The sequence below is a fragment of the Canariomyces notabilis genome (genome assembly GCF_033297395.1).
Source record: "Canariomyces notabilis strain CBS 508.74 unplaced genomic scaffold N656scaffold_13, whole genome shotgun sequence".
Taxonomy (NCBI): Eukaryota; Fungi; Ascomycota; class Sordariomycetes; order Sordariales; family Chaetomiaceae; genus Canariomyces; species Canariomyces notabilis.
The window spans coordinates 681,792-699,676 of NW_027041835.1; the positions used below are offsets into that span (position 1 = coordinate 681,792).

The 17,885-nt window shown below is 53.0% G+C and overlaps 6 protein-coding genes across 6 annotated transcripts; 4 read left to right on the plus strand and 2 right to left on the minus strand.

Moving 5' to 3' along the window:
- The first annotated feature begins 2,032 nt into the window (after nt 1–2,032).
- On the plus strand, nt 2,033–2,662 carry N656DRAFT_780140 (uncharacterized protein). The gene has a single exon (XM_064815323.1). The coding sequence runs from the start codon at nt 2,236–2,238 to the stop codon at nt 2,581–2,583; it is 348 nt and encodes a 115-aa protein (XP_064669570.1). The 5' UTR covers nt 2,033–2,235; the 3' UTR covers nt 2,584–2,662.
- A 1,620-nt stretch (nt 2,663–4,282) lies between these two features.
- Nucleotides 4,283–5,022, plus strand: N656DRAFT_134670 (uncharacterized protein). The gene has a single exon (XM_064808598.1). The coding sequence runs from the start codon at nt 4,424–4,426 to the stop codon at nt 4,961–4,963; it is 540 nt and encodes a 179-aa protein (XP_064669571.1). The 5' UTR covers nt 4,283–4,423; the 3' UTR covers nt 4,964–5,022.
- Nucleotides 5,023–5,194: 172 nt separating this feature from the next.
- On the plus strand, nt 5,195–6,958 carry N656DRAFT_733172 (S-adenosylmethionine-dependent methyltransferase-like protein). Its single transcript, XM_064812678.1, has 3 exons — nt 5,195–5,896; nt 5,979–6,424; nt 6,495–6,958. Exons 1-3 carry the CDS (start codon nt 5,581–5,583, stop codon nt 6,819–6,821), a joined length of 1,089 nt encoding a protein of 362 aa, XP_064669572.1. The 5' UTR covers nt 5,195–5,580; the 3' UTR covers nt 6,822–6,958.
- Nucleotides 6,959–7,856: 898 nt separating this feature from the next.
- N656DRAFT_790143 (uncharacterized protein) lies at nt 7,857–10,368 on the minus strand (the record flags this gene model as incomplete). The annotated part of the gene is made up of 7 exons (XM_064816851.1): nt 7,857–8,937; nt 9,000–9,399; nt 9,452–9,605; nt 9,667–9,777; nt 9,834–9,932; nt 9,987–10,182; nt 10,247–10,368. The coding sequence occupies 7 exons, from the start codon at nt 10,366–10,368 to the stop codon at nt 7,857–7,859; spliced, it is 2,163 nt and encodes a 720-aa protein (XP_064669573.1).
- A 3,533-nt stretch (nt 10,369–13,901) lies between these two features.
- On the minus strand, nt 13,902–14,348 carry N656DRAFT_798865 (uncharacterized protein; the record flags this gene model as incomplete). The annotated part of the gene is made up of 4 exons (XM_064817812.1): nt 13,902–13,980; nt 14,046–14,132; nt 14,190–14,251; nt 14,292–14,348. The coding sequence occupies 4 exons, from the start codon at nt 14,346–14,348 to the stop codon at nt 13,902–13,904; spliced, it is 285 nt and encodes a 94-aa protein (XP_064669574.1).
- A 433-nt stretch (nt 14,349–14,781) lies between these two features.
- Nucleotides 14,782–17,812, plus strand: N656DRAFT_769139 (WD40 repeat-like protein; the record flags this gene model as incomplete). The annotated part of the gene is made up of 3 exons (XM_064813678.1): nt 14,782–15,113; nt 15,179–15,975; nt 16,032–17,812. 3 exons carry the CDS (start codon nt 14,782–14,784, stop codon nt 17,810–17,812), a joined length of 2,910 nt encoding a protein of 969 aa, XP_064669575.1.
- Nucleotides 17,813–17,885: the final 73 nt, after the last annotated feature.

Below are 17,885 nucleotides of genomic sequence, written 5' to 3' on the forward strand. Positions count from 1 at the left end.
TGATGCGGTGACACTAAAGTAACTGCCAGCGTAGAGCAAACCAGAACCGAACTGGCGGTGGCCGCCAGACCCCAAAGCCAGGAGCACCTCGCTTACTCAGGGACTTATTGTACTGTAACTTCTAAGGGCCCCACTGCCCGCAGTCCAATACACCTCGAGCGATGGCTGAGCTGGCTGGCAAGCCGTCATGATCAATGTCTGCCTGATACGGAGGTTGGGGCCATAAGTCTTTGGACTGGAAAGTTAGCGCATTTTGGCTTCAACGTACGAAATGCAGATTTGTGGTCGGGTCGCACTGTATTTCAACCGGCTCAGCCTTGGCCCTAGTTGCTGAGTCAGCGGTGTATGCTAGCGCACTGGGTACACTGAGCCAAGGCACTAGTGCCCGAGAAGTTTACTGAAGCGGCCGAGTTTTTGGGTAGACATGTGTACTGTGTGCACTGTACCATGAGCGGACCCACATATCCTGGCAGTCCAAAGACTTTTGGCCCCAACCTCCGTACTCCGTATTTGTCTCTGACTGGGCTTCAGGCAAGGCATCGGCTGTGGCTGAAACCCTGCCAAACTGCTGGATACCTAAAGTACTTGTACATAGGAAGTACCTTACATTCATTGTTAGACAGGTCACAACTTGAAAATGCAGTTCTCCCGTCGTCATCCTCTTCCGAATGCTTTCCCGCCCCCATCTACGGAGCCCGGCTTCCCGTCGCTTCCCTCGGCGCCTTTCCAGTAAAAGTCGGAGGCCAGTACATACCAGGATGTTCGCAGTTACTAGGTCATGCCACACTGTATGTACACTACTGTAATTACTGTATTGGACTGTATGTACTGTGCTACTCCTTCCTCTGTGCAGTGCTTTGTCAGACCCTCCAAATCCTTCGAGGACTGAGATGCGGGAAAGCAGTATCTGCCAAGACACCTTATTGATCTCCAATCCTCCACCATGGGATACAGGTAGGTACTGTCTTTGACTACCTACCCAGTCTCGATCCCCTTACGTTATCACTTCCAAAGGTGTAACTTCCGATGTTTGTTCAGACATGAAAGGGTAGACGGTCTCATTTCATTTTCCAAACCGGGCCCGGAATTGGACTTTTCCCGCAGACTTGCGGTTTGATAGAGAATGGAGCGGCTGGTTGTAATGTACAGTACTCCGTCCGTATCGTGATTACATTGCATACGCCCGGAAGCCCCGCGCCGTGGCGGGGAGCAAACGAAGCCCATCGAGCTGCCCGTGCATTGGATCCATCATGGATGCTTGACACTTCCTGGTACTGTATGTAGTTTGTCTGGTGCACATGTGTAATATTTTAGACAAGCCTTAGCTGCGGGGTTATTAGTGAGCTATCCACGCCACATGGCTTACTCTGGGCGAGGATGTCAAGCGTCTCGTTCGGTTTACAAAAGGACTGGATCGCTGTGTATGTACTCCGTAGTGTATGTATGTACATACCGGTATTCAGGAACCATACGAGAGAAGTCTACCCTTTTCGGCTTCACTCGGCGTACGACCTCACCCGCATGTGCATGCAGGCGCTGGGAGGCAAATATGTACGCATTGAGGCCGACCGAAGACCACTCAGGTTAGATTCCATATTGCGGTCGGATGCGTTGTGTATTTCAGCCACTCACGTCGACGGAGCGATGTATTTCTGAAGACACTGTATGGAAGACATCGTGATCCTATCCGTACCGGCGACATTCTCCCTGTCGCCTTCAAGGTCTGCAAAAAAAGATGGACATCGGCTAGCTTTGCGCAAATAGAAAGATCCTCCCATCTCTCTTAACTGGGAACAAAGAAAGATGTCAGTGTCCAACATAGTAGTTTCGGAAGCGGGATCTTCGTGCTTCAGTGACATTTCAACTTGGCCCTATGCACACAGTGCTTGCCTCCGGCTTGCGGTGTTCCGCAGCATGGAAACTGCAAGTCAGCTACGCCGGTTGTATCCAACCATAGTACTACGTAAGGTATACAAGAAGTAGCGAAGAGAAACCCAGCGCCGAAGTGGTAAGCACCATACCGGGAAACAGTTTCTGCTACAGAGTAGGACCCAGAAAGAATAACGACGTAGAAACCTATATAACTATATTCTACGCCGGAGGAGGAGGGCCCGTCTACAGTTGCCAGGTCATCGCTCTCCCATCCATCGCTGCAGTGTTTTGAAGGCACCTATACCTCCAGGTCAAGGCCCCATTGTCGTACGCCGAGCACGCTGTCAGCTCGTACAAGCAACCATGCTAAGGTGCTTACTCGATTCATTGAGCGCTGCGGGCACATGCGCCGGAGAGTTTTCAGTCATCAATTGCTTCAGGAGACTTTGGGATGACGGGCTCAAGTTGTGGTACCGGCTCTGTAACCGGGTTAAGGAGCCAATTCCTTCCGGATTACAACGTTACTCGTCATTACTCTCTACCCGGGAGACCGAGCAATATCCACATAAACCTGTGGCAGAGGTTGCAGTGATCTCTGGACTCCGTCGACACTCTAAAAAGCTGCTTTCCATTCGTTCTCGGCATAGCTTCCCGTCTAGCCACTGGTTCCATTTCTTGCAAAGTGAATGCGGAGGCAGATTCGAAGTTTAGCCGATGTAGCACGGCTCCTGCCGCTGCATTTCCCTTTCCTGGGACCGGGTTATGACATATGCTGGTGTCCTACTAGTCCTACTAGTACTACCTATTGACAGACCGTGTGTACGGAGGATGACTTCTCATGTCTGTACTTATTTATAATTCATAGGCGAGTCTGCACTATTGGTTATCATGTTGAACACGTGAACGCAAAGCACGACAGCTCGGTGACATTCTGTCAAGCTACTGGAGGGCCGCTCTGAGCGACAAACGAGGGCCTTTTCTCAAATTTCCTTCCCCGCTTGAGATACCTAGGTGATTACAGAAAGATTTACAATCGCAGCTTGAAATGCTCCTTCTTTGGCGTTGGGCTTGAAGCCGCATGGGGCAGGCTTGTTGGGCAACGAATTAGGATCTTTCCAAGGTTGGCTTTTTGAAACTCAAGACCAGCCCGATCATCCTGAGGCCCAGAAACGGGGATGCGGAGAGATCTGTTGATCCTAGGCCAGGGCCCGGGTCTCTGGGACCATGTGAAACTTTCGGACCTAAATAGATTCATCGACGTCCAAGTCATGTTGTCCTGCTGGCCGCGCTTTTGCGGCCTAGACAGCAGCACCACCCTCATTTAACCTTCGGCAAACCGAGGGCGTTGGACATATCTTTGACCACGGATCGACCTGTCCAACTTGTTACAATTAGTAACTCACGTACATACTGTATTGTACAGTACTGTAAATTCATGTGCCGAGGCGGCGCTGCTGCCCCTGCCAGTTCATGAAGCATCGGTGCGACATAGCTATTGGGGCGGATGGATGGTGCACAGCGATGCCCTTCTTTGTCAGCCAGGCTCTTTCTGATCATTCTCCGAAAGTGTTGCACTAGTCATTGGGGCTCAAGACCTGTCCCAGCACCAAATCCGTCAAAGAAGAGACCAAAGCTATCAAAAACGGGAGACAGAAGTCAGTGAGATTCCCCGGCCACCCAGGGTCAGCTGTTGAGGTCAAATGACAATCGCAAAAGCAAACTGCGAAACATTCAAGCTAAACTTGTGCTCCCCTACCGAGCCCACCGATTACTCATTTGCTTGTTTGCAAACGGCCGACACACATTGTAACATCCATGCGATGTGTCAAAGACCAACTCTAACTGTGATGCTTGTAGATTAGAAGGCCGGAAACTGTGTAAATGAGACGGCCAATATGGACACCAGGTAGCCAGTCAGCCAATCAGAAAGCCCATACTCTTCTTCAAAGTGAGAGGAAGACCTAATAGCCATTGTCAGAAAACCTTCCAATCTGCGAATAAAAGAGCCAAGCTTAAGCAAAATCCCATTGGGTCTTGCACCGCAGAAGAATGGGTGAATCCCATAGGTACATTGTCAAAAGAGATCTCCGCATTTACTGTTTTTCCCATCCTCCGTCCACTCAGACGGAGCCGGGGGTACGGGCGAAAACTGCATGTAACGCCACCGGTACCACTTCTCAACCTTTCCTGCCAGATCTTGACCTCCTTGAACACTCCGAGACTAAGCCCGGGGTCACACGCCTGATGCCAGCGGGAGAAACGAAGCATGGCGGGATATTCCGGGAAATCCACAAGGGGAAGGAGTTCGAGTCCGATACGATTGGGTTTGTGGGAGGGATTGAGAGACGAAAGCGAGCGACTGGCTTGCTAGCACCCGGTCCTAGTCCTGTCTCGCTGGTCTGAAACCGTCGGGCTTCTGGAGAAGAAACGACAGCCGTGAACCCAGGTACGTCTCTTTATAAACTGCGGGGCATGGCAGCTCCACGATAGCGCTGGAGTGCGGTGGTCTGGGCGGTACTAGATGTGATAGAACGACGAAAGCCAGGCCCTTATGCGGAAGAAGAGGCCTGGCGAGCAACGAGTCCGATGCATAAGGCAGCGGGAGGAACCCACGTATTTGTTGCCAAATTGGTGTGACAGCTCGGAAGGTGTTGATATAGGAGAAATCGTTAGCAGTATCCCAATCCAACTAAGCAAAAGCAGAACCCGCCTTCTTACCTTGGGAGAAGAAAAAGTGGTGAAGCCTCGTCCTCAACAGAATAATCGGAATCGAATTGTGCGGTGTCTCCCCTTAGGAAAGAAGAGCAACCGCACGCTGCGCATTGCACTAAAGTGTACGACCACAAGCTTCGTAACGGCCCTCCCAGAGGAAACCTGGGAAGAAGAAACCAACCTTCGCGTCGAGAGACACGAAGGCAGGTCATCCCCCAGGCCCTGCTTTTCTGATGCCAATTACAGACGCGCGATGGCGCCAAGCCGTCACCGGCAGGGCTCGCTACCCATCAAGATACCCAAAGGGCAAAAAGATGGACGAGCCAATAGTGAAGCCGATTCTCCGAATTTCTCATATGCCTGTGCTCGAAAGCATTGAAAGTACCGCTTGCGCAGGCTCTCCGTTTGTAGCATAGAAGCGCAGCGTTGAAAAGGACGAGGCTTCACAAGGGTAAAAGAGGAGGAAAGAGAGGAAACTTTTTGTTGGAGTCATATATAAACAGTTGAGGCTCAGTGCCCCGCAACGGGCTTCAGCCAATCATAGGCAGGTTTCAGCCAACCACCGATCTGTTTTTTCTTTTCTCTCTTTTTTTTCCCTCTGTTTGACCCCCACTTCGAGGTTCTCCGAGTCTCCGTTCCTCGCATCGTGGGACCGAAGGCTCGGTGGGCCACAGCCAAAGTGGCTCCTTCCAACCACTTTGTTGTATGCAATGGCCCAGGGAAGTCCTAGGTAAAGCCCCAGACCCTCCCCGTATGCCACGATGGCATCCTTTCCCCTGCGTGTTCTGGGGCCGGACCCGTTTCTGGAAACCCAGAGGATTGGATCATTGGACTGTTCTTGTCCTGCCCGATGCTGTTGTTGGTCGTTGACAACAGAGTCGTTTTTGTTCAGTTTTCTCTTACCTTCGTAATACCCGCTCTTCTGATTTTTCAGCTGCTCGCCGTCTCCCGTTCCGGCGCTCTCTTTTCTCCCTCGTTTCCCCCTTGGCACGACAAATGAAAGGCACTGATCTACTCGCTGCTCCTACTGTAGAGGATGACCTCCCGCATCTCTGGCAGAAGCCCGCCTACCCAGTTCTCCTCGAATGCCTCAAGGAACTTCGCGTCGAGCCTCGAGTCTGGAACCTGAAGGTTTCGCGTGTAGATATTCTCAGGGAGCAGCAGGTCGCCACGCCTCATGACCGCCAAGAAATTATCTCCTTTCTCTCCTCCATCATCAAGAGCAGGCTGCTGTGGCTCGACAGCGACGACGAGAGGGAGCTCATCTGGGAGGAGGCGAGCAGGCGCATGTCGGAACGTTGTGGGCGGACAGGTATGCTGACGTGCAGCTGATGATGGGTTCATTGGGCCTTGGGATATGTACGGCGGGCTGATGCTTCAGTTTATGGCAACAGCAATGGGGGAGATTACCCGGCGATGGCCTTTTGAGAACCCGGCCTACGGCGAGCCCTTCAGCCTGGCGATAAGAGAGCCGCCTCTGACCGGGGACTCGCTGGGCCTCAAGACATGGGGTTCGTCTTATGCTCTAGCTCGGCTCCTCCACGAATTTGCCGCCGGTCCGCTTGCGCATTTGTTCGTTCCTGGAGCGAGTCCTGGACCGGAAGAGGTGCTTGAACTCGGATCCGGCACCGGCCTCCTGGGGCTAGCGGCCGCTTGCATCTGGAAAGCGAGCGTGGTCCTCACCGACCTCCCCAGCATCATGCCCAATTTGATACACAACACCTCCCTTAACCGAGACGTCGTCGAGGGAAGAGGCGGCAGAGTCGAAGCTGCTGCTTTGACCTGGGGAGGTGGTGAAGCGGACTCGAATCCCAGATTCAGAACCCTGCATCGTTACCGGGTTAGAGAAACCACTCCGCCACATGACACTGTTTCTATAGCGGCTAACCTTTTTCCTTTCTTATTCACAGCTCATCATCGTTGCTGATCCCCTCTATGACGATGAGCACCCTGCTCTCCTGGCAAGCGCCATCGACGAGCAGCTTGCTTCCAACTCGGACGCTCGCGTCCTTGTCATGGTTCCACAGAGGGATGAGGCAACCAAGAGTCTCCTTGGGGACTTGAGAGAGGAGTTAGCGCGGCGAGTCACTCCGTTGGCCTGCGTTGAGGAGAGCGTTGTGGCTGGCCAAGATGACTGGGGAGATGAAAATGACGATGAGACGCAAGGAATAAGCTTCTGGTGGGGAATTTTTGGCAGAGTTCAGTCAACAGGAAATTGGATCCGAGACGAGTGGTAGGATAGGTCTTGCGTATGTTCTAGACTCATAGAGAGTATGGACTGGTAAGCATAGAGGTAGATGTAGAGGTAGATGTAGAGGTAGACATAGAGGTAGACATAGACACCTGGGCGTAGAGCTTGAACCTAGATATCCTGTTCATCATCATTCTCAAGTCTCGACTCCCCAGTTACCAAGGCATGATGATACAATCTCATGCCAAAGCTCTTCACCCCGCCCGCACTCGCCGAGAGGATAGTGGACGAACAGTGCTTTACTGATGCGGAACAGAGTGTAGCGGTACTCCGCGTAAAAGGCTCCTCAGACGCTCTATGAATCCGACGGGGCTCGAGTTTAATAGGTGACTTAATGGCGATGCAAGATATGATGGCATGACAAGTGAAACCTCTTATTCATCTGTCTGCTCTGCCGCTGGTTGCAAGGGAACCGAAGCCACCTACTGCTTGATTTTGCTTGCAGTGCACCTCCCAATCAATCCAATTATGAGGCCTAAAGAAGCTACCTGATATGGTGACAGAAACGACACAGCAGAAGTCCAAATAGATTCGTCATTCCAGATTAGACGCCCCTGATATCCAAACCCCGGATCCCGGCGCCTTCAGAACGAGGGTAACAGTGTACGCACAATGAACGGGGTATCTAACATGACTCCGAAGGAACAAATGAACAAGCGAATTGAGTCAAGACATTAAGTATATGGACAGTGAAGCAGAGCTAACCGGCACTGGAGGGGTTGAAGAAGGCACGACATCGATAAGGAGCAGATGGAAACCTTCAGGAAGCTTGCGGAACGAGGCAGTCAGCGTTTTGTTAACGGTTTGATGGCCGTAATGTTAGGGACGCGAGATCATTCAATCATATCACCGGCAAGGTGCCAGCAGCCACCAGAGCGCCAGGGTGTTTCGACTTCCTGGGATAGCTGTGACAGAGGGCCCTTAGAGGTATCTGGAGTCCCGACGCGAACGAGGTGATGCCAGGTTTCCGTGAATGCTCGTTAGGTTCGAGTCCAAGCCCGCAGTGAGCGTGTGGCTTCCGCTAAACTGCAATCGATATGTTCTTCCTCGTCTCGGCTTCTTCAACTTGGATACCAAAGACCAGCTTAAACAAGTCCCTGAGGAAGCCATACTGGGCAGACCGCAAGCTCATCCAGCTAACACTCTTGGAAATCTCAAGCGCACTGAAGCGCTTACCCCGGGCCGGCAGGCTAGTTAAAGAACGGAAAGGCGTGTCGCCCAGAACTAGGTTCTTATAGTTCTGCAGCAGTGCTGCATGACTGGGCAGAGAGCCAAAGGAGCCTGTCGGTAGACTCTTCACAAATGATTGCAATGACGCGCCCCCACCAGTTCCGTCAGCCGCCACTGCATCACGGCTGAAGCCGACGTTCATAGCAGCCTTCACTACCAGCGCCTTGATACGAGTAATGTTGATATCCTCGACAGTCGCGGCAGTCGTTGCGGTGCTGGAGGTGTGTTGACTGCCTTGGCTGTAGCCTGATAGGTTCGACGCATTGCTTGACCAACGTCCGCCACGATCGCTTCGCGAGTCGCCCGACGGTCCAAGCACCAGGATATTGGGCATTTGCGGGCTAGCGTCGGGTGATACAGGCGTGTCTTCGAACTCGGTAACAGGTGTTTCGGGCACGATTGGGTGCGTTCGAGGGCGGTCGGCATCAGCGAGGCTGCGGAGACTCTCACGCTTTGAATGTATCGACGCACGGCTGCCGGCATTGGAGCGGGAAACATCAGATTGATGGCTGCTCGCCGGCTGCAAACCGTACGGTGGACCGGCGGCGAAGAAGTTAATTTGATTTGGCCGGGGGGTTCCGCGATCCGGCCGAATTTGAGTCCAGCCCTCTCGGAATATGTCACAGAGCTCCCAACACGCCTGTACAGCTGAGCCGAGAAGCTCCTCATCGGGCGCTTTGCCGTCTCGCTTGTTTTGGCGGAGGCTGAAGAGCATCTCGGCCAACGCCCAGCAGGCACGCAGTAACGAATCTGTCTCCTCAACTAGCTCACTTCGCTGCTTCATGAGTCGGTGACACAGTGTAATATAGAAGTCCAGGGTCCGCTCCCTGAAAGCCTCGGGGAGCGACCGGCTGTCTTGAGCGCTATACAGGCTGGAGCAAGCTGTTAGACCAACCGTTGGCATAGAGTAGGAACTAAATCGACGGTCACGTACTGATTGTTGAGCTCAAAGCTGACTCTGAGGATGGAATCGGCTGTTTCGTCCTTCCTTTGTCGCACATCGAACAATGCTTGGCAAAAGTCGCGACACAGGTCGAGATTGGTCCGAACACCATACGATTCGGAGACATCGTCTCGGCTGTTATATAGTCGCTTGCAGAGCTTCCAACAACTCTTCCAAGCTCTCTCATGAGCATCCGGTGTGCCGGAACTGTTGAAGACACGTTCTCGATGAATCGAACTGAGATTGGCAAGCGTATTACACAGCGTCCAGCACTCCTCAAGGGCTGCTGTGAGCGCTTTGACCTCGGAATCTTGGCATCGTGTCGAATTCGCAAACTCGTCAACATCCTCAAAGTCGTCCTCTCCCTCCAATTCGTGGCTCTCGGGTATCACTACGAGTCTGCGTCAGATGTACGGTTTCTAGAAGGACCTCCGATATCTTACACTCTAAGCTGCTTGCTGTGCTCGACCGCAGCCTTGAAGATTCGCCTGCAAGCACATCTTCTAATCTCTGAGCCTGCGGTGTCGGTGCGTCCATGCCAAATGCCACTGGCTTGACCTTGGTGTTGACCAACGGTGGGTTATGGCTCGGTGATATCTTCGCCCTGCTGTGTGAGCGGAAGTTGTCTAGATGGGCTTGGACGACCGGATATACTCACTACTGTTGATGGCTCGCTGGGCGGAGGGCTCGTGGTGCTGCTCTCCGCGCTCGCACCGCTTGTCGAGTTAGTGACGCTCGTTTTCGAGACCGTGTCACTCGACTTCTGCAGCTATTCGCCGTTAGTGTGGGGCATCCATGGTACGGTCGATACCTCATGGAACCTACCCAATCCTCGAAACTTGGTGGTGCGTGTATTACCGAGACGACTTCTTCGGTCAATGGCCTTCGAATGTGATCCGGTATGTTTGTTTTTAGCGTCATCAGCTGAGAGACGTTAGCTAGTTGATCAGCGCCTTGTTGCAACCACAGTTGACGCACAGAATTCCGCCGTTGATTTGTATTCTCCTCAGCATTTTCCACTGCCTCGTCGTCTTCTATCTCTGTTGTTTCAGTTCCGTTGGAGGTTACGGGAGAAGGGCCGACAATGTCGCTACTCGGGCTCAGAAGATGAGCTGAGCTTGGTCTCGCGTAAGAAGTAGGGCGAAGAGACTGCGACTCGGACGCCGAGGAGGACCTAAGAGATCAATGTAATGGTCAATCGATAAGAACCGCCAAAGAGAGTTTAGAGGAAGTCGTACGCCACATACTGGGGCGGCAGGGCCGGGGACTCTGGCCCTGACGACATGGGCATATCGGCGTGAGGCGAGTAGCTCAAAGTAATGCTTCCTGTGGATGATCGCAGGGGTGCTTCAAGAGCCATTGCAGCCAGAGCTCGGACGTTACGCAGTTGGTCAACGGAGCCAGGGGGCAGGAGGGAGGGGTCTGCGAGGATGATAGACGATTCGAGGGCCGCTGCCCTGGCGTGCGCGACGGTGCAATTTGGAGGGTCAAGGCAGCAAAAGACCGGTTGCGACAAGTTTGATCAGACCCGCGGCAGACAGCACAGTGTCAGCTGCGACGATGGGGAAGAAACAACTGGAATGCCACAGGCCTGAGCGCGGTTGTTGGTCGTTGATATCGGATACACGGATGTCAGAATCCCAGGTGTTCTCAGCGTATATCCAAACTATAGCTCTGCGCTGAGTACCTAGATGATCAGAGCGGCGAGATAGCGAAGAGAATAGCGGCGGATGTCGTCCCTTAATGAACTCGGGACGAAGAGGATGCGACGTCGTCCCGGGCTATGGACCGGACAGGGAAAGGCCAACCGGCCGAGGGAGTCTTGCTGCAGAGCGATGGATCGCCGACGTGCGGCTTCAGCCTGATTAGGGAAACCTAAGGTAGGTAGGGAATCCAGAAGAGCGGAATTTGCGCGGGGAACCCAAGGGCGTCAAAACAGCACAGCTGTCAGGACGGGACTTGTCGAGCGACAAGCAACGCTGCTTGGCAGCAGGTTCATAAACAACCAGAGCCAACCTAGCTAGAGGGTGACAACTCTGGCTTGATCGTGATTCGTGACTGCGTAAGAGCGGCGGAGTTTCTCACGCGTGGGTTGACTTGAAGAAATCCCAGCACTCCCGTCTTCCGTAGTCGTGAGCGGGGGGGAGAGCTGTTGCTGCGCTTAAAGGAGCAAAAGCAGCCAAACGGGATCGGCAGCAAGGTGGGGAGGCGCTCCACCCCGTTATGCAGTTAGGTGCGGTTCTGCACCTAGGCAAGGCTAGCGTCCTGCCATGAACTGCACTAACTGGATTGCTGGAACGTTAGTTACCCGTAATTGACGCCGACCGTCGCCGAGGATCAATCACCTCAGTCCCGAGTACATACATACAGCATCTACCTAGATAATTAGGTAGTGTAAGGTAGGCTTCGCCTGGATAGAACGGGCAACACTACCTAAATGGGCGCGAACAGAGACATAACACAATCTGAATCAACGCATATCTAGTTGAGTTAAGGTACTGACCACTGCGGCGCAGTATTGGTGGCACCATTTAAGTGTAACGTTGGTTTTCGCGTTTACCTAGACAAGACGCGGCGTGCCCGAGCGCAATCCTTTAATTACGCAGCCCAACGTCTCCTTCAGTACGAAGCGTGGAAAGCCTAATAAAAAGTTTCGATGATGGGTCTCCCTAGCCAGAGCGACGGTGCTCAGGGTGGTCGATTGATAACCGGGTAAGCGCAGAAGCCGAGCTTCTGCATAGCTTGTCCTCATCTCTCACATCCACAGCCAGGGGCGAATGCACGTCGATGTTGCTTTCGCCAGTGGGAAACTGGCGGGCAAGCCCCTCTTCTGTTGATGTGCTGCAAGGCGGTGGGCGTCGGCGCTTAGGGAGTCGTTGTGGAGTGGAGGGCTGTGGCTCGCTTTGCCAGCAAGTCAGCGACGGCTGTTCGACAGGGCCTCCTTGTCCTATGGAAGCTTTACACAGTACGGATTGGGTGGTGGGGGCCGACATCTGGCCAATTGGCAATCACACAACTACTAGCAGCTGCCAGTCGTACTGTACGGTACTGTACATTACTGAAATTACCAGCCACGCCCTGATGTTACCTATACGGTAGGTAAAGAACTATGTATTCTTCCTGTCTAGGCCAACCTTTTAGACTACTCCAGCCCGCGATGCTGTGATGGGATACCGAGCACAGACCGTAAGCGGTCGGCACAGCAGGATGATGACTCCACTTGGAGGGTCTTGCATCGGGGTGGCGTGCTGAATCACAACAGCCTAGGCAGCCCACATCCATGGCGAGCCGATGGAGACTATAATACCAGCAGGTGGAAAGGACCGAGGAGAGGTGCGCGAAATTCAGGGCAACCATCGTCGACCCGACGTGGGAGATTCTGCAGATTGTCAAACCATCCACTAAGTAAGGTACTTATGTAGCCGCATACACACAGTGCATTCTCCTCCAGAAATCGGGGAAAGGCTGGGGGGCAGGTTGGATACCGTTACTCCGTTCCGTACGTTTGGTTAAACTGGAGCATTGCTTCGGCTTCCATTTCCTAGGTACGCTACACGTACGGAGTACAATACATTGGTATCAAGAGGCTACACTTCGATGCTCTCCTTGCAAAATCCTGCTGTGATTTGATATGTTCAAGTCCCAATACCAGGTCTCATGGTAAGAGCTTCGTATATATATCTCCAATTGATCAAAGCACAAGCCGGAGATGTTCTGTACCGTCCATAACGTTACTCGCTGGGGCGGGATCCCGTCCCGGCGATCTGGTACCGGTTCCCTTTTGGCACTAGTGAAATGGAGCACCACCGGGTCCACTACTCGTCTGGGTATGTTGTATTTTTCCGCAACACGATACATTTCGTATGGATGTATCCTAAGAATGTTCTGTGCCTGCTCTTGTCAAGGGCTTTCGCCAGCAACTTTCCATTCTCAAGATAATCAGCTGAAACTCTCTTTGTTCAGAGGAATACACTGCCTCCTTCTAACTTGCTGGGTAATGCCACTCACTGCTCATCAAATGAAGGTGGCATAAGAATACCGCGCTGGTGGTCTGCGCTTGGGCCTTCCTAGTGTTGTAGTTCAGCATTAGAGCGCGGGCGGCTGACAACCTACACAACGCGGCTAAAATTGTTACCAGGCCTCCTCCAGTTCGTTGTCGAATCGCTTGCCCATGTATAACGCACGCTCGATTGCCTGGTTCACTGTATCTTTACCGGTTGGCACGCGAACCAACAACATGCTGACCACCCCACCATTCTCACCGCCATCAAGTCTTAGTGTAGACGCTGTAGGAGGGGAGGCTGTAGTCGGGGTCCCGGATGGATGGAACCAAGCTACCTAAGGTACAACGTAGCTGTGCCACAGATCATGGATCACTTCTAGAAGCCCAGTACACACGAGGCACGCCTCACTTGGAAAATGATTTCCAGCCATGTCCGATTACCGGGCCTGTGTATGAAATGAGAAAAGAATGATTCCAAGTGTGGATAAAGCCTCGAACATGAGCCGCCTTTCAAATCTTCACATAGTGCTCACTTGCTATGTTGATGCCCAGCGCCGCTAAGGCACGTCCTACCCTTCACATGACAGCGAACGGCTGCTCGATCTTGCAGCGACGCCGCCGTCCCACATTGACAACTCATCAGTCTTTATGCAGTTGGTCCAACCTCGCACGCTAAGCACCCCAAAAAAATGCAGAGATTTTCTTTATTCGGCCCCCTTGAAAAATGCGACCCTAAGACCTATCCGCCCATATCAGAAAATCAAACCACTCTGACGCCCGACTTGCTGGTGAGAGCCAACCTAGACTAAGGGTTCCTTGGTTGGTTGACTCGTCGAAACACGAATAACGCTCTCACTTTTAACGCCCGAACATGCATATCGGCAAGGAATTTACATCATTTGTTGTTGCTTCTCCAGATCGCGGGCTTGTATCTCGAGCTTCTTGAGGTTGCGGCCATCCGGAGTATACCTGAGCGAATAACGTCAGGCCATCTATATCTGGGATCAGATATCGGCGGAGGCAAGGAAACATACTTGAGGAGCTTTTCAATGAGGTCGACGTGGGTCATGACCATACGCCGGCAGCAATACCGCTTGCAGCCAAGCTGGTCCAGAGCATCTCTAGCATCGCGTCAGCAATCGTATTTGCTTCGGCGCTAGAAGAGGCATCCCGCATACCCATCTGTGAGCCCGTCCTCCTCAATAAGCTTGATGAACTTTTCCCAGAGATCCCCTGTCACCTAGAATGGAAGCTGGAAGTTAGCGTAAAGAGTAGAAGACCCAGTGGCGTAGGCGACATGCCTTGCCGCAGGAGAAGCACCGGATCGGGATGATCATTGTTGAAGATAACGATCCAAATCTGACGAGAAGAGCGGTGGAAGAGTATTGCGCCGAGTTCAATGAACCGAAAGTACGACGATCTGCAGCGACCGGAAGGCGGCGCAAGGTTTGGTGTTGAAGTTCGCTAAAGTTCGCAAAGTGTGATGGCGTTGCGAAACATTCTGTAACAACGTGAACCTCGTCAGATCTTTGTCCTAGGCACATGCATGGCGAGTGCATGGTCCGTGCGTATCACTGATAAGGCGAGATTCCCCTGCCCCACTCTAACTTTTTCGACATCGCTGCCAAATTTTTGTTCCCAAGGGCATATCAGTACTTACTTGACTTGGGCAGTTGGGGACTGGGCTTCTGGTGTTCGCCTTCGATATTGGTCTACGAAGCCGGCGCCGCTATCTCTGCTGACTACTCTGCCAGTCACACATCGCCCAACATGATCTCGAAAATGGACACCAACGGCGACACGGCTTCCTTGAAACGGAAGCGCGAACCGAGAGACGACTCGCCGCTTCTGCAGAAGAAACACCGGCGGAGATCAAAGTCGAACATGGAGGGCAATATCATCTCGGATACAAGCGCCAATGGCAAGCACCGGCAAGACAATGTTGCCCCGCAACAAGTCAACGGTGACCCGGATTCTTTAGGCCGTCCGTCGCAACCTCCTGAAGATAGTTCGTTCCCGCAGTCAGCGACAATATGGAAACTGTCGAAGCCAATGGGTGGCAGGATGTTGGATATTGATCCCATTTTCTCCCTGGATGAAAGGTGTGCAAAGCAAAACACAAGGACCAGGCGGTGGCAGTAGGGAGAGTGCTTTCTGACTCCTTTAGGCATTTGATCATCACATACAACACCTCGATACAGGTGTATTCTACCGAGGACTCCCTGCTCGTCCGCAGGATTGCTCTTCCGCTGATGAGGACGGACGACTCGACCGAGCATGTGGCCACTCATATCGTATCGTCAGCATTATCAAAGTGCTCCCCAGACCACATTTGGGTCGCTTGCTCCGATGGGCGGGTTTGGCGCATTAATTGGACGTCAGGCGCGGGCGCCGACACCCCTTTCGCTGTCGACACAAAAAAGCTTCTGGATATGACCGTGGATGCGGTTGATATCGGGGGCAAGGTTGAGGATGTCTTACTCGTTCTGAAGAGGCTTACCACAAGTTCCGCGCAAATAACCGCATATGACCACGAGGCCCTGTCGACGAACAACGGGAAGCTACTTCACACTTACGACGAGAACCCGCAATTGCTGCGATCCGTCGCAGGTGGCAGATTGATTGTCGCCGCGGCAAAAGAGACAGTACACATTGGCTTGCTGAAGTCCAAGAAGCCGGCATCACTACACGATCTGGCCTATCGGTTCCATTCTCTTGATGTGCCCGATATCATCAGCTGTCTGGACGTTAGACCCACCATTCGGACAACCAAGAAGTGGGGCGTTGAACTTCAGTCTAGCAGTCTTGCTATCGGGTGTGCTCGAGGCGCAATCTATCTCTATACTGATCTCCTCTCCCAGCTACCTGGCGACGGTTCCGGCTCTTCAAAGGCAGGTCTGATTCAGCCAAGGAAGTACCATTGGCATCGCAGAGCTGTTCACAGTCTCAAGTGGTCCGAGGATGGTAGGTGCCCGGCGGAGCGATACTGTATGTTGGGGTTTTCGCTGACAAACGAAAAGGCAACTACTTAATCTCCGGCGGCTACGAGACTGTTCTAGTTCTCTGGCAACTTGACACTGGGAGATTAGAGTTCTTACCACATTTGTCTGCTGCCATTGAGAACATAGTCGTCTCACCCCGCGGGTCGTCTTATGCAATTCATTTGGATGACAACTCAACCATGATCCTGTCGACCGCCGAGATGAAGCCGACCATGTACGTGTCAGGGATTCAATCTCTCGTACTGGGAGATCGGCCATCTAAAGAGGCCTTGGTCCGCCGTGTCTGGCGGCCGGTCGATGAGATCGCCGCGCCGTTGGTTGCCAGCGTCAGCCCTCAGAACCCAACACAAATGTTCTTGTGCGTTGGCAATGGGCAGCAAGCCACCGTTGGAGGAGGGACATCATCGACACCTCTCCTTCAAGTGTTTGATATTTCTTCATTTCAAGGTGTTGCTAAACACGCCATCGCACGAACCAACCCCTCAGACGCTAATATAACCAGCGAGGGCGCGCCGATCATTGAACCGACAACCACCAAACTCGCCTTCTCCCGGGATGGTAAATGGCTTGCATCGGTCGACGAATGGCAACCGCCAGAACGGGACACCGAAGCTTTCTTAACTGGGTCAAAGACACCTGCCGAAGTCTGCAGGGAAAGACGTGAGATTTACCTCAAGTTTTGGGAAGTTGGCGCAGATGGGAACACTCTCGAGCTTGTCACTCGCATCAATGACGCCCATCGTTCCGATTACGATGGGGTGATATTTGACCTCGCGAGTGATCCGACCTCTTCCCGCTTCGCTACGATTGGGAATGACGGAACGGTGCGCTTTTGGTCCTCGAAACTGCGCAAGAGAGATGGTCACGCAGCCGCTCGCCCAGACGGGGAACCGTTGCGGAGTTGGACCTGTTCGCGACTTGTTTCTCTCCCTGTGTACGAACAGCAGGATGACTCGGTCGAGATGGCGCAACGGACGCCTCGTGGCGGCGCCATCACATTTTCCGAAGATGGTTCCATACTCTTCGCTGCATTTGGCGGGCCATCTGGAGCTCTGGTTGTCGCCATCGACACCGAGACCGGGACCATCCGTGATGTTCTTTCGGGCATGTTCAGTGGCGGAATTCGGGCAATAAAGGCGCTCTCGTCGTGCCTCATTTTACTCTCAGAGGATCTGGTTGTCTACGACGTTGTCTCAGATGAACTACTCTACAGCTTCTCCCTGAAGGAAACATCGGAAGCTGCGAAACGGCTGACACAACTCGCGGTCAACCATACTTCGCAAAGTTTTGCGCTTGTCGCCCCGGTACCAAATCCTGCTCAGGAAAAGATGAAGAGGGGCGTGAGATCAGAACTTGTCATCTTCAACATCGAAGACCCAAGGCCGCAATTGGTCAAGACATTCCCGCAAATCATTACATCCGTATTTGCCACGCCGGCATCATCCGGCTTCGTTGTCGTCGACTCAGCAGCCCAGATCTGGTCTGTAACCGAGGGCGCCGATCAAGCTCCTCTCCTCCAACCTTTGGCCGACTTGGGGGTGAGCGACAGTGTCGAGGCGAGTTTGAAAGCGGCGTCCGAAGAGTCCCCTATCCCTGAGGGAGACGCTAGTGATGAGGAAATGCAAGATGTGGATCAAGATGTTGAGATGGACGATGACGACGACACCCATGCCGCTGTTGTGGCACCTCAACGTCTAGCTGAGATCTTTAACGCTGCGCCTGCTTTTGCAATGCCCCCGATTGAGGATATCTTCTATCAAGTAACCCGACTGTTTGCGAGCAAGCCGGTTAACGCTTGAGTAGTCGGCGCCAGCCGATCCTCCCGACGGGTCCATCCTACGCGGGCCCTGAGAGGCCCCAAGACATTCGCCT

What these genes read in the sequence shown, in the direction of transcription:
- N656DRAFT_780140 (XM_064815323.1), top strand. Translation starts at nt 2,236, where the DNA reads ATGCTAAGGTGCTTACTCGATTCATTGAGCGCTGCGGGCACATGCGCC.
- N656DRAFT_134670 (XM_064808598.1), top strand. Translation starts at nt 4,424, where the DNA reads ATGCGGAAGAAGAGGCCTGGCGAGCAACGAGTCCGATGCATAAGGCAG.
- N656DRAFT_733172 (XM_064812678.1), top strand. Translation starts at nt 5,581, where the DNA reads ATGAAAGGCACTGATCTACTCGCTGCTCCTACTGTAGAGGATGACCTC. An exon ending in GGAACGTTGTGGGCGGACAG is followed by an intron (nt 5,897 to 5,978) that starts GTATGCTGACGT and finishes TTATGGCAACAG; the next exon opens with CAATGGGGGAGATTACCCGG. An exon ending in GAACCCTGCATCGTTACCGG is followed by an intron (nt 6,425 to 6,494) that starts GTTAGAGAAACC and finishes TCTTATTCACAG; the next exon opens with CTCATCATCGTTGCTGATCC.